Genomic DNA, 11,775 nt, shown 5'->3' with positions numbered 1-11,775 from the left:
TTCTCATAAGCAGATTACAGAACTTCATGACATAGTGAGGCTAACTCTAATAGAGCTTGGTCTTTAGAATATAACACAAGGCAACTAATCAGGGCTGTTTTTTGAGTACCACTTCTAAATAGCTTACCCCAACATGAAAGCCTATCAACTGTTTATCTGTAATCTTATTGTGACCTAAGATTACATAAACAAAGAGCTTACTGCTGTAAAATACAACAGTAATATACAAATAATGCTTTCCAAAGTTAAGGTCAGAAGAATTGCTATACTTGGACTTAACCACTGTTACAAAACTAGAAATCATCCGATTACCTGTAGGGCACCACTTCCAGAATTCAATTCTGGGCCCAACTCGGTCAGTTCAACATGGAACATGTAGAATATGAAGCCATACAGTGCTGGCCCCAGGCCATTACATAGTCCTCTTATTCCAGTTATGATTCCCTGGGTAACTCCTAAGTCAGAAGAAAGAAACAGGAGTCAGTGTTCTCAGAAAAGCATCTCAAGATGTGGAGCTTCACAGTACTCTGACAAACTATGATATAATGATTCTCCTGGACTGAGTAGAAAGCACACTGAGGAAAGTGGATCAGGAAGACTTCACCATTGCATTTTCACTCATTACACAAACGATTCCTTTGCTTTATGATGTCCTTTTAATGCTGTCCTTATTCTCTATAACTAAGGTCTACAGGAAATGAAGTGTGATTTCAGTTTCTGAAATCTTTTTGGGTTTGAATTCCCCACATCACAGACATCTGCCTATAAATGGGCAATCATAAACTGCAAAGCTAATATTTCCCATTTCTGGCAATTTCCACTGTTGTATGAACTGAGATCTCCCATTCTGCTCATTTAATAGCACATTTACAATAAAAAACCTTCCCTTTGCCTGATGGCCCTGGCTATACATTAGTAGAGGGACTCCCTTCTCCCCTGGCAGATGGTCCCCTCAGCTGCCATGGGTATTCGTCACAACACAGACCTGCACAGAAAAATTAAATGCTGATTTCTAGATATCTTTGCTTTCTAATATGGCTGGTACAAATTAGCCTGAACATATGAAACAAGTATTTCTTATAAGTCAAAAATGGTCAAATTAGTGGTCATGAGCTACTTCTGCGGCTGCCCAGAGGAGTGAAGGTTGCTGGTTCCACATTATCTCACCTCTTTGCCTACCCACTACCCCACCCCAGGGGTGAGAGGGAGTGCAGCTGATGTCAGCTATTTAGTATTTTGTTGGGAGAACAAGGTGACACCCAGCCTAATATTCTTTTTTTTTTTTTTTTTGGTACTGGGGATCAAACTTGGGACCTTGCACCTCCAAGGCAGGCGCCAGAACCACTGAGCTAAATTCCTGGCCCAAGCCTAATATTTTTCATAATGTTCCTCATGCAAGACATTCAGATGATAATGGACAGAATCATCTAGAAGGACAAATGAACTTTAATGCAGACTCTAGCCAACATAAAGATGAGAACACAGACATTGCTTAAAACCTGTACCAGAAAGTTAAAATTCTTTGTTGGGTTATGATGGGCCCTCAAAATCTAGAGAAAAAGGCCAAACATGTCAAAGCTACATGGGCCCAGCACTGTAATAAACTGTTATTTATGAGTTCAGAAGAAAATAAAGACTTCCCTACTGTGGGATTAAAAAACAAAGAAGGTAGAGATCAACTATATTGGAAAACAAAGCTTTTAGTATGTTCATGATCATTATTTAGAAGATGCAGATTGGTTTATGAAAGCAGATGATACATATGTCATACTAGATAATTTGAGATGGCTTCTTTCAAAATATAGCCCTGAAAAAAATATATAGCCCCGAAGAACGCATTTATTTTGGGAGATTTAAGCCCTATGTAAAGCAGGGTTACATGAGTGGAGATGTATTAAGCAAAGAAGCCTTGAAGAGATTTATTGATGCCTTTAAAACAGAAAAATATACACATAGTTCTTTCATTGAAGACCTAGCACTGGGAAAATGCATGGAAGTTATGAATGTAGAAGCTACAGATTCCAGAGATAACACAGGAAAAGAAACTTTTCATCCCCTTGTACCAGAACGCCACTTAATCAAAGGTTATCTACCTAGAAACTTTTGTTACTGGAATTATAACTATTATCCTCCTGTAGAGAAGCAGAATGTATGGATATGGAGGGCTGTACTGTACTCTACTGGGAAGATAAAAGACAACTGGAGGCAACCTAGGATGAAAGCCAAAGCCAGTGGGAGTATATGTATGGAGAGAGGGGGCAAAAAATCATTAGTTCAAAACACTTAATTTCTTGGATTCTCTTTCCACTAAGGGTGTGATACCACACCAGTGAGATGCAGGCCATCTCCCCAGAGGTTGCCATCCTCCCCGCCAAAGTGACAAAGCCCGAGAAGGAAAGAGTGGTGCTGTCCCCCTTCCTCCTGCCTTGAGTGGCCTTCATGCCTACACTTCTTCCTGAAATGGAACCTGAATCTTGTTGAAGAAAAATTACGTTATCCTCCTCTGAGATTTTGAGTCCAGCATTATAATCATTCCAACAATCAATTTCATAGGAGCTGGTTCTGCTCTCCTTGAAGCTTTTGGATTTTGGGTGTAATCAAGCCAGTAACTGGACAGAACTAATGCCTCCAACACTGCTTTTCACCCCACAGTGTCTTTAACACTTTGTTGTTCAGTCAAATCCTAGCGATGTACACCCAAGATGAGATACAGAGAATTAATTACAGTCCTGAGACTCTAAGAAGGAGATGGCAGCCCAGCTGTCCTGATCTGTGGATGATGCTGTTTCATAGATTCAACCTGCCTTAGTTAAACTTAGCATTTACTGTTGATAATACATAAGTGTGGACAGGATACATTTCTAAGAGACTCCCTTTAAAAAATTTGGATATATATTTAGTATGTAGCAAAAACAATATGCTTTCTAAAATTCAGACAATGAACAGAAAAAGATGGTATGTCTCTTTGAATAAAAAGCAAATACATTTAAAGCATTAAAAAAAGGTCAAATACACTTTCCTAATACAACACATTCAAATAGTTCCACATATTTGACAGGCCCCTGAGTTGGACCCCCACCCAAGCAGACCTGCTACCTGCATCCACAGGAGCAGAGATAACAAAGCCAGCAGCCACCCTGCTCTTCCCACCACCACCACCCTATTTATCAACCAACTCCAGGCCCATCAACCTTGGGACTCTAGAATTTTCCACCCTCGACCAGTGCCCCTCCCCTACCTAAACTTCCCTGTAATAACCATGAACACCCTCCTCTCAGTGCCAACAGCCTTTCTGGCCTTGGCCCATCTGCACCCAGATGGCTATATACTCATCACATGTTGCTTAGACTTTGCCTCAGTGGTCTCAATCATGCCTCGGTCTGACCTTATAATGTTGACTTAAAAACACTGATATTTGTACATCTATGCATGAATTTTTATGTATAAAAAAATAAAGCCAAAGACAGTCCATGCCATCAATGAGAAGACAGTCCTATAGGACAGTTCAAGACCATACTTCAGACACAGGGGTGTGTTCTTTGTGCTTGGTTACTTTACCTGGGGATGACACACAGAATCTGCAGTCTTAAAATGACACTATTCAAAAATGGATATAAAAAAGATGGCTAATTTCTGATCTGGAAAAAATAGGTACAATGAATAAAGTTATCTTTTCCAATATAGTTTTTTAATTGAATAATTTAAAAGAGCTTAGGCATTTAAAAAACATCTTTAAAAAAAATATATACCCTTTAAAATTCCCTACTTCCAGACCACAGTAAAGTGAGCCATCAGGAAATGGACAAAGAAAAGGACTAATTCTGGCAGTAGAACTGCCTCCAAGGAAAGCCAAGGCACAAGAAGGGCGGGTAACCAACACCTACATTCCACACAGCAGGCATCACTTCACCTTTCACTCTACCCAATTACCAACAACCATACAAATTTTTTCTTTATCCTCTCAAAGAACCATTTCCTACATCATGCTCATGGACTTTGAATTATTTCAAATTAAAGTAATGTTAGTGAATAAATGACTCACTGCTAACTATCATTTAAGAGACACCTGTTAAAATGTGAAGGGTCGAGCTAATTCTGGCAACAGACAAAAGGAGTCAAAACTGAAAAAGAAAAATAGATATTTTCTAATTCTTAGCATAGAAATTGCTGATTTTTTTTTTTTTTTAGTATGAGTAAGATAAAAGCAGAGAAAAAAACAGAACTTTAATATCTGCAAAAAGCAAAGAGACATGCTCCTGGAGCAGGGATCACAGGCTGTCACCTCCTGGTGTTGATGTGAAGAGCTCAGAGCTTCAGGCTTCTGGCAGGGAGGTCTCAGCTGAAGGAGGAAACAGCGAGGGCCGCGACCTCACCTTGTTGATCTGGCTCTGCATTCTGAGAGACGAGGGCACTGACCGCTGGGAATGTGATGCTGGACATGGCGGCCACAGTCCCTGCCGCCCACATCATCCTGCAACAACAGGACAGACTACAGTCGGGCCTCGGGAGCTCATGGTTCAGAATGCAGCAGCAATATACAAATGCCTTCTGTTTTCTCATGTTCAGTTTCATTTATCTGACCCCCTTTCTTTTTTTTTTTTTTGAGCCAGGGTCACACTATGTATTTTAAGCTGGTCTTGAACTTGCTATATAGCTCAAGAGGACCTCAAACTCATGATTCTCCTGCCTGAGCCTCCCAAGTGCTGGGATTACAGGTGTACAACACCACACCGGCTATTTTTCCCTCTTTAAAAATGGCTTTCTCGTGCTTGCTTCGGCAGCACATATACTAAAATTGGGACGATACAGAGAAGATTAGCATGGCCCCTGTGCAAGGATGACACTCAAATTTGTGAAGTGTTCCATATTTTTTTAAAAAATAAAATAAAATAAAAATAGCTTTCTCTTTAACTTTGAAGGGCTACACATCACACTGTTAATACTGATCTCTTCACAGGCTGTAATGGAAACAGATTTCTTTATTTTACTTCTTTCAAAGTCTCTCCTTCTCTCTGCTTTCCCTATTACCATCTGCAGAAGTAAGCTCAATGAAGTTCTGCAGGGGACATCTTGGTATAAAATACCCCATTTCCACTCTTTGTGCTTCTCACACTGATCTTAAGCTACGAAGTCTGCCAGCTCTCCTCAGAGCAGTGCACTACCAACTGAGCCAGACAAGCCCACTTCCCTAAGTTCTAGGTTCTGGTCTTAAGGAAGAGGCCCAAGTATGAGTCAGAAAGAAATGTATCAGGAAAGTGAGGCCGGCTCCAGCTGGGCTTGTAACCATCTGGTCCATACTTCCTTGGGGATGGTCCTTACTGAAAAAAATGAACCGTTCATAATGACAAAGTCTAACACTGCAAGAGTGTTAATTAGCTAGTGAGCCAAAGCAAACAGGACCAAAATCAAAAGGGAACAAGAAGAATAAACCAAGTTAATCTTAGGTAAAACATCACACAGAACAAAGGAAATTCAGAATTCCATGTGTTTGTTCCCCAACTAATCTCTTACCACTACAGTAATTGCAATTTCTCTAAATTATGCCCTCCATTTTCAAACACAAAGTGAGAACCAGCTCTGTGTCTAAAATAGAGATAAGATCTCTGGTGCTCGACAGCTAGGGACATGGGGAAACTTGCCACAGAACAAGGAACTCAGGATTCTTTTTCTTTTTATTCCACAGTTTATTATGACCCTCCTTCCTATTAATGGGAATCTAATGTGCTAGTCATAACTCCCTCAGGGTATAAATGCCATTGAAAGATATCTTAGTGTTCATCAAACTTAAAGGTATATTTTATAAAGGTTACTTTATTGCCTAAGATTGCTCAATTAATTATGATAGCAAAGCTTGGCACAATCATTTTTTCTTGTTTTTTCTTTCGATGTATGTGATGTCCCCAAAAATTGACAAACGTGTTTAAAAAATAGAACTTTGGGGCCAGGGATTTAGCTCAGAGGTTCCGCCACCTGCCTCACAAGTTCAAGGACCTGAGTTCAATCCCCGGTACCAAAAAAAAAAAGGAACTTAAAAAAATAGAACTTTACTGGAAGGAAAAACGGACACACATTCAATTAAGGAGTGATTCAGTAAAAGACTGCTGAGGTGAAAGCAATCTTTACAAATCATCTTGAATTATCCAGTTCTACCCACCTTTCCCCAACTTAAAGCCTAATGGTTTTTGAAATGCTGAATACAGCAAACTTGCTGCTTCTCATCATGCCCAACTAGCTAGAGCTCCTCTAACACATATCCATAGGTTAGTTCATGAGAATCTATGGGTAAAGCTTACCAGGCTTGAGATCCAAAACCATACCATGCCAACTGCAGCATTTGGAAGCCCAACCCAAGGAGGACAGTGTTCTTATTCCCCAGTGATCTCATCAAGATGCTAAGAAAGACCGTCTGCAAAGAAAAAGAGACACCCTGAGAAACTATGTGAACACAGGCTTAAACACACAGTGAAGCCTGCTCACTGATAACCAGGTACCTCTGAGGGCACACTGCTGTCTGTGACCTCAGAGCCTGATACTACTGAGGTGTCTTTTGAGGGAGTGGAGTTTCAGGGGCTCTCAGGACAACCTGGGACTTGGGCCCTTTCATCACGTCTGTCTACCTAGCACTCTGCAGCACCTCCCAAAACATTATCACAGCTTTTATCAGTTTCTGAAAAAATGCCAAGCATTTAACTATGCGTGAACAGCAAACCTCTGCTGAACATTTACACACATGGGATCTGGCTGGAGGTTAACAGTTTTATCAACTGTTTGGGACTGGTTTAAGTCTGACCTTAACAAATATATATTTTGCTAAATACAAGTTATGATAGTCTGAAAATGAATACAATAAAAGATGCCAGGCCAGGGATTTAGCTCAGTGGTTTCGCCGCCTGCTGTGCAAGGGCAAGGACCCGAGTTCGATTCCCTGGTACCAAAAAAAAAAAAGATGATGCCAATAGCTAATCAACTGGAGTTCATGTAGCAAACAGAAATCATGATCAAACTGAAAGCTTAACATAATTTACATTCACTAATACAGTCAAAACAGAAACATACTCAAAAAAAAAAACTTGAAACAAAAAGGCCTTTGCATTCTCATGAGCCTTGTCAAGTCTAGTATTCGGAAGAAATATTCACAGCCTCCTCATTTCTTCTGGAGAGAACCACACAAGAGCATTCTGCTTGCCCTAATGGCTATCTCAAGGCAACAAAGTCTAGGAATCCCAAAAGACATAGTGAATGCATCCATACATAGCACTGCATTCACATGAAAGTCATATGCCCAGCTGTGGTGAAACTGTATTTCTTAACAAATGGGGAACATTTAATGCCCTTCATTCATTGTATATATCCTAATTTAACTCATTTTGACCATTAATTGTGATGTATCAACTTGACTAGAGTAAGAAATATCTAGCAGATTAGTAAAGCAGTTCTGGTATCTGTTGATGACTGATCTGTAGGTCAGCAAAGCTGAGGGAGGAAGACCCATTGGATTGGTTGGCACCAACTAATAGCCTTGTAGCCTGGTTGGAATACAAAAAGGGCAAGAGGAAGAAAGTATTGCCATTTTGAAGAGCTCCAGTCTTTTTAAGAGAGTGCATCCTTTGCTGCCATCATTGGTCTTCAGTTTCTTCAGCCTTCCAATGCAGTCTTATACCAGCGACTCTCCAGTGAGCTTCAACCTTGGACTGGTTCTGCATCTTAGTTCCTCTTGTTCTGTGGCTTCCATCTTTGTGGGCTAAGCAGCTCCTGGATCTTCCAGCTCTCCAGCATGCAGAGGGCCACTGTGGATTCTCTCACCTCTGATGCTGCAGACAGCTACTGTGGACTCTCCTGCCTTTGATCCTGTAAGTTGACCTAATCCCTCCTGCATACTATATATTTTAATGAATGTATTTCAGGACATTGATTCTGTTCCTCTAGAGAACCTTAACTATACTCACTAATTCACATTTCTTTGGTCCCAAAGACAGCAAGGGTTGGAACAGTTATTGCCATTTATTTCTATTTACTTTTCAGAATTAAAATAACATAAAAACATTCTCCTGGTTAATTTTGTGATGTCTATAAGCAAGTTACCTACTATCTTGGTTGTTTTACAAGCAAATAAAAGAACTGACCCAGCACAACTTAAAACAAATTATGCTACTGAAAACTGTATGAAGTTCCCCCTAAATCTGAAATCAACATTCTATCAAGAAGAAGCAGTTCTTCGAGCCCTGTCCCTGTCAGCTTCCTGGATTTGATGTCATCCTCTAGTTGTGCATGATGTGCCACAGCGGGGCCTGAGGGATATACATGTGTATGTGGCTTCCTGTGATCTGTGGTTATCAAGGATTAAAAGGAAAACAAAAACTTTTAAAGAATGGGTGAAATAACACTCACCTGGGCCACAATAGACAGAATTCCCACCATAGCTATGAATGCTGCAATTTTAACAGATCCAAAACCTATGACCTAAAGGAATGGGGGAAAAAAAGTAACAGATAACACAGAAATAACTGGTAAGAAATGTTATATTCTATTAAAATGACAAGATAAAAGAATTGAGAACAGTTCATAAAATCAATGACAAATCAGGACAGTACTGAAAGCTGAACCTATTTAACCAGTAATTTGTATCTAAATCTGATATAAGAAATCATAATAAGCAGGCACAACTTAAACTGTGAAATATTTTGGATACTATTTTCTATGTCTACCTACTAATTCATATTTTCTTTCTATCCTCAACTCACAGATTGATAACATGCAATAGGGAGAATATGAAAGAAAATGTGACTTGACTTTTTTGATGCTGTCAATACAGAATTTGCTCAATAGAAAAACCAATGGCTATCAACTCTCACTATACATTAAAATCATGTGGACACCAGAGAAGGCGAAAGGGGAGAATCGGGAGGGTAGCAATGAGATGCTGGAACTCACAGGATACCAATTACATCAGACTCTCTGAGGTATGGCTCAGAGACAGATATGTTCAAAAAAGTTCCCATGGGGTTTCCAATGAATTAGCAGCCAATGAAGTAGGCTGGCAATAACTTCTAAGCCTCTGGCCTTAACAGTAGCGCTGAAATATCAACCATTTCTAATTTTTAAAATATTTCAAAAAGGAAAAATTATTTTGCTTTCTATAAACATTTTATCAAATATATAATTTTAAAGATCAAATAAAACTTTAACTAAATGTTTACGTAAATTACACTTAGAGCGAGCATAAATACAAAATAACAGAATACTTCTGATTTGTTGTAATCAATGGTGGTGACATGAGCATAGTATAGGAAAAATAGCTAGAAAAATGAAAGTCATAGTTTTTTATTACGTATTTGAAGGGATTTTTTTTTTACTTTCTTCTTTGGACTTTGCCATTTTATCTACATTAAAAGCATACTTAATTATAAATGCACATGTAATTTTCTACACCAGTTATTATCTTCTCTAAATCTCTAGCATCCATCCATCAAAATGAGCAAAATAGAAGTAGAAATCCTTGAAAAACAAGCTCTACTTAGACACTAATACATAAACATATTAGTCTCACACTCTCAAAAAAAGAAACCTAGCAGAATAGAGTTTCAGTAATAGCCAGGGCTGGACCAACTGAAAGGCAGCTCAGGTTTGAGCAGGCCCAGAGACATGAGGAAAAGCTGGACAAGGAAGGATGGTGTTTCTTTTATCTAAATCAATGATCTCTTTGGGGGGACAAAATAGGATAGAAACTGTTGGGAGTTTTTTGTTTTGTTTGCAGTACTGGTCTCTGGGCTCAAACATGACCCTCCTGCCTCAGCCTCTCAGAGTGCTGGGATTACAGTGTGCCGCCATACCCAGCAAGATGTAAGTTCAAAAAAATAAAATCAAGAGAACTGAAAAGATATTGACTGTTGTTTGTGAACTAACAGCTGCTGCCCAGTGCAGCACCTGAGCTATGGGTCATGAGGCCAGGTCAGCAAACTGGCCACCATCACACCCAGGTCAGGGAGTATCTGAATAAATTTCCTTTCTGTGCAATCTAATGGATAGTATTAACAGATATAAGTGTTTACAATAACTTTATCCACAGTTTCCAAAACTTGGAAGCAGCCAAGGTCTCCTTCAGTAGGTAAGTGAATAAATGGATACATCCAAACTGCTGAAACTGACCATAAAAAGAATGAACTATCAAGCCAAGAAAAGACACAGAGGAAACTTACATGCATATTGCTAAGTGAGAGGTCACTCTGAAAATTCTATATACTGTATGAGTCCAACTCTGTGACAGTCTGGAAAAAGCAGATCTATACAAACTGTAAAGAGATCGGTGCTTGCTAGTGGGTGCCGTTGGTAGACAGTCGAATCAGTGGAGCACAAAGGATTTTCAGGGCATGAGAATACTCTATACCATACTATAAAGCTGAATTCGTGTCACTATACATTTGTGTAAACCCACAGAATGCACAATGCCAACAGTGAAGCCTACTGTCAACTAGAGGCTTAGTGATGCTGTTATGTTGATGTAGGTTCATTTAACTGTAACAGATGGACCACTCCAGTGCAGGATTCTGATAGTACAGGAGGCTGTGTACCTGTGGGGAAGGCTGTAAGGGAATTCTGTGCACCTGCCTCTTAATTTGCTCTGAACTTAAAATTTGCTCTTAATGGAAGTCCTCAAAAAATATGATACTCAGCAGTCTGAGAGGCCAAGGAAGGAGGATCTCAAGTTTGAGCCCATCCTGGGGAATTTTTATGACTCTATGAGACCCTGTCTGTAAATAAATGATAAAAAAGGGGCAGGTATGCAGGTCAGTATGAATCCCCTGGGTTTAATCTCCAGCACCAATAAATAAATGTATTCGTTCATTCATTCATTCATTCACTTTGTTTCTGCTAATCTTTTCTCAATTCTCAAGGGAAGTTTTCTATGGTACATATCTCACCATATTTTATGTTATTATTTTTTGAGACAGGGTCTCAAACTCTTGGGCTCACACGATCCTCTTGCTTTATTCTCCTTAGTAAGGCATGCCCAACCACACCCAGAATCTTGCTGTCTTTTAAGTCATCATTAAAGGTTACTGTTTACTAATTCTCCATCAAGACCTATACTTTAGAACAAGCTGACATGTTATCTTCGTTTCCCCAACTTATCTTTAAGCAGATCCCAATCAACGATATTCCTCATGTTCAAAAGCTATTAGGTACCCACTACTCACCTGCCTGAGATACAGAAAAAAACTTGAATACTGTCCAGCTTCAGGAAGATATGAAAGAAACACAGTGATACATATAAGTAAGACAGTAGAATCTTTTCCAACTTTCTTCAATGACTGGAAATAAGCAGAAACAAAAGCATCACCAATGCTCTGACACACTGGCTTCATTATTTTGATTTATTAAGACATAACAAATGTTGAATGGATTATAAAAGGAAGTGAATTTTAACATTAAATTCATCACCATCTCTCTGTGGAAGTTACAAGTCCTCATTTCAGAAATATACATTTTAAATATTAAATAACTTTTTGAAAAACACTTGGGTCATTTTCATTAGCAAACTTGGCTTATATCCTTAAATAGATCCTTAACATCCTACAAAAAAAAAAAAATCCTGAAAACATATTTCCTCAGAATGCTTTTAAGAAAATTATTGCCTTTGATTCGTAATATAGCTTCTTTAAAGTCATATCTAGTATAGGGTTTTCACCTGGTTTTTATACCCAGTATAGGAATTTACACATAAATTCACTCCATTTGTCAAAATGTTGATATTCTATTTGCCTTATGGTAGTGAAT

General features: G+C 39.0%; 1 protein-coding gene, 1 non-coding gene and 1 pseudogene across 3 annotated transcripts in view; 2 read left to right on the top strand and 1 right to left on the bottom strand.

Moving 5' to 3' along the window:
* Slc71a2 (solute carrier family 71 member 2) overlaps window positions 1-11,775 on the bottom strand; it is a 78,515-nt gene that overhangs the window by 2,089 nt on the left and 64,651 nt on the right. For both annotated transcript variants that reach the window (XM_013065226.3, XM_013065225.3), the window contains 5 exons: window positions 11,196-11,309; window positions 8,389-8,460; window positions 6,294-6,406; window positions 4,374-4,471; window positions 313-455 (listed from right to left, as the gene is read on the bottom strand). In XM_013065226.3, the coding sequence (XP_012920680.2) occupies window positions 313-455; window positions 4,374-4,471; window positions 6,294-6,406; window positions 8,389-8,460; window positions 11,196-11,309 (540 nt within the window). The remainder of the gene's footprint in view (window positions 1-312; window positions 456-4,373; window positions 4,472-6,293; window positions 6,407-8,388; window positions 8,461-11,195; window positions 11,310-11,775) is intronic.
* Window positions 1,269-4,374, top strand: LOC147828948 (glycoprotein-N-acetylgalactosamine 3-beta-galactosyltransferase 1 pseudogene; annotated as a pseudogene).
* On the top strand, window positions 4,766-4,872 carry LOC147828947 (U6 spliceosomal RNA). Its single transcript, XR_015449974.1, has one exon. It is a non-coding gene; the product is annotated as a U6 spliceosomal RNA (small nuclear RNA).

Source organism: Heterocephalus glaber, unplaced genomic scaffold, assembly GCF_053883595.1.
Source record: "Heterocephalus glaber isolate CG9 unplaced genomic scaffold, H.glaber_assembly_v1.0 deba00000818, whole genome shotgun sequence".
NCBI classification, from domain to species: Eukaryota; Metazoa; Chordata; class Mammalia; order Rodentia; family Bathyergidae; genus Heterocephalus; species Heterocephalus glaber.
Note: the sequence above shows the minus strand (reverse complement) of the source record. Positions and strands in the feature narration are given on the sequence as shown.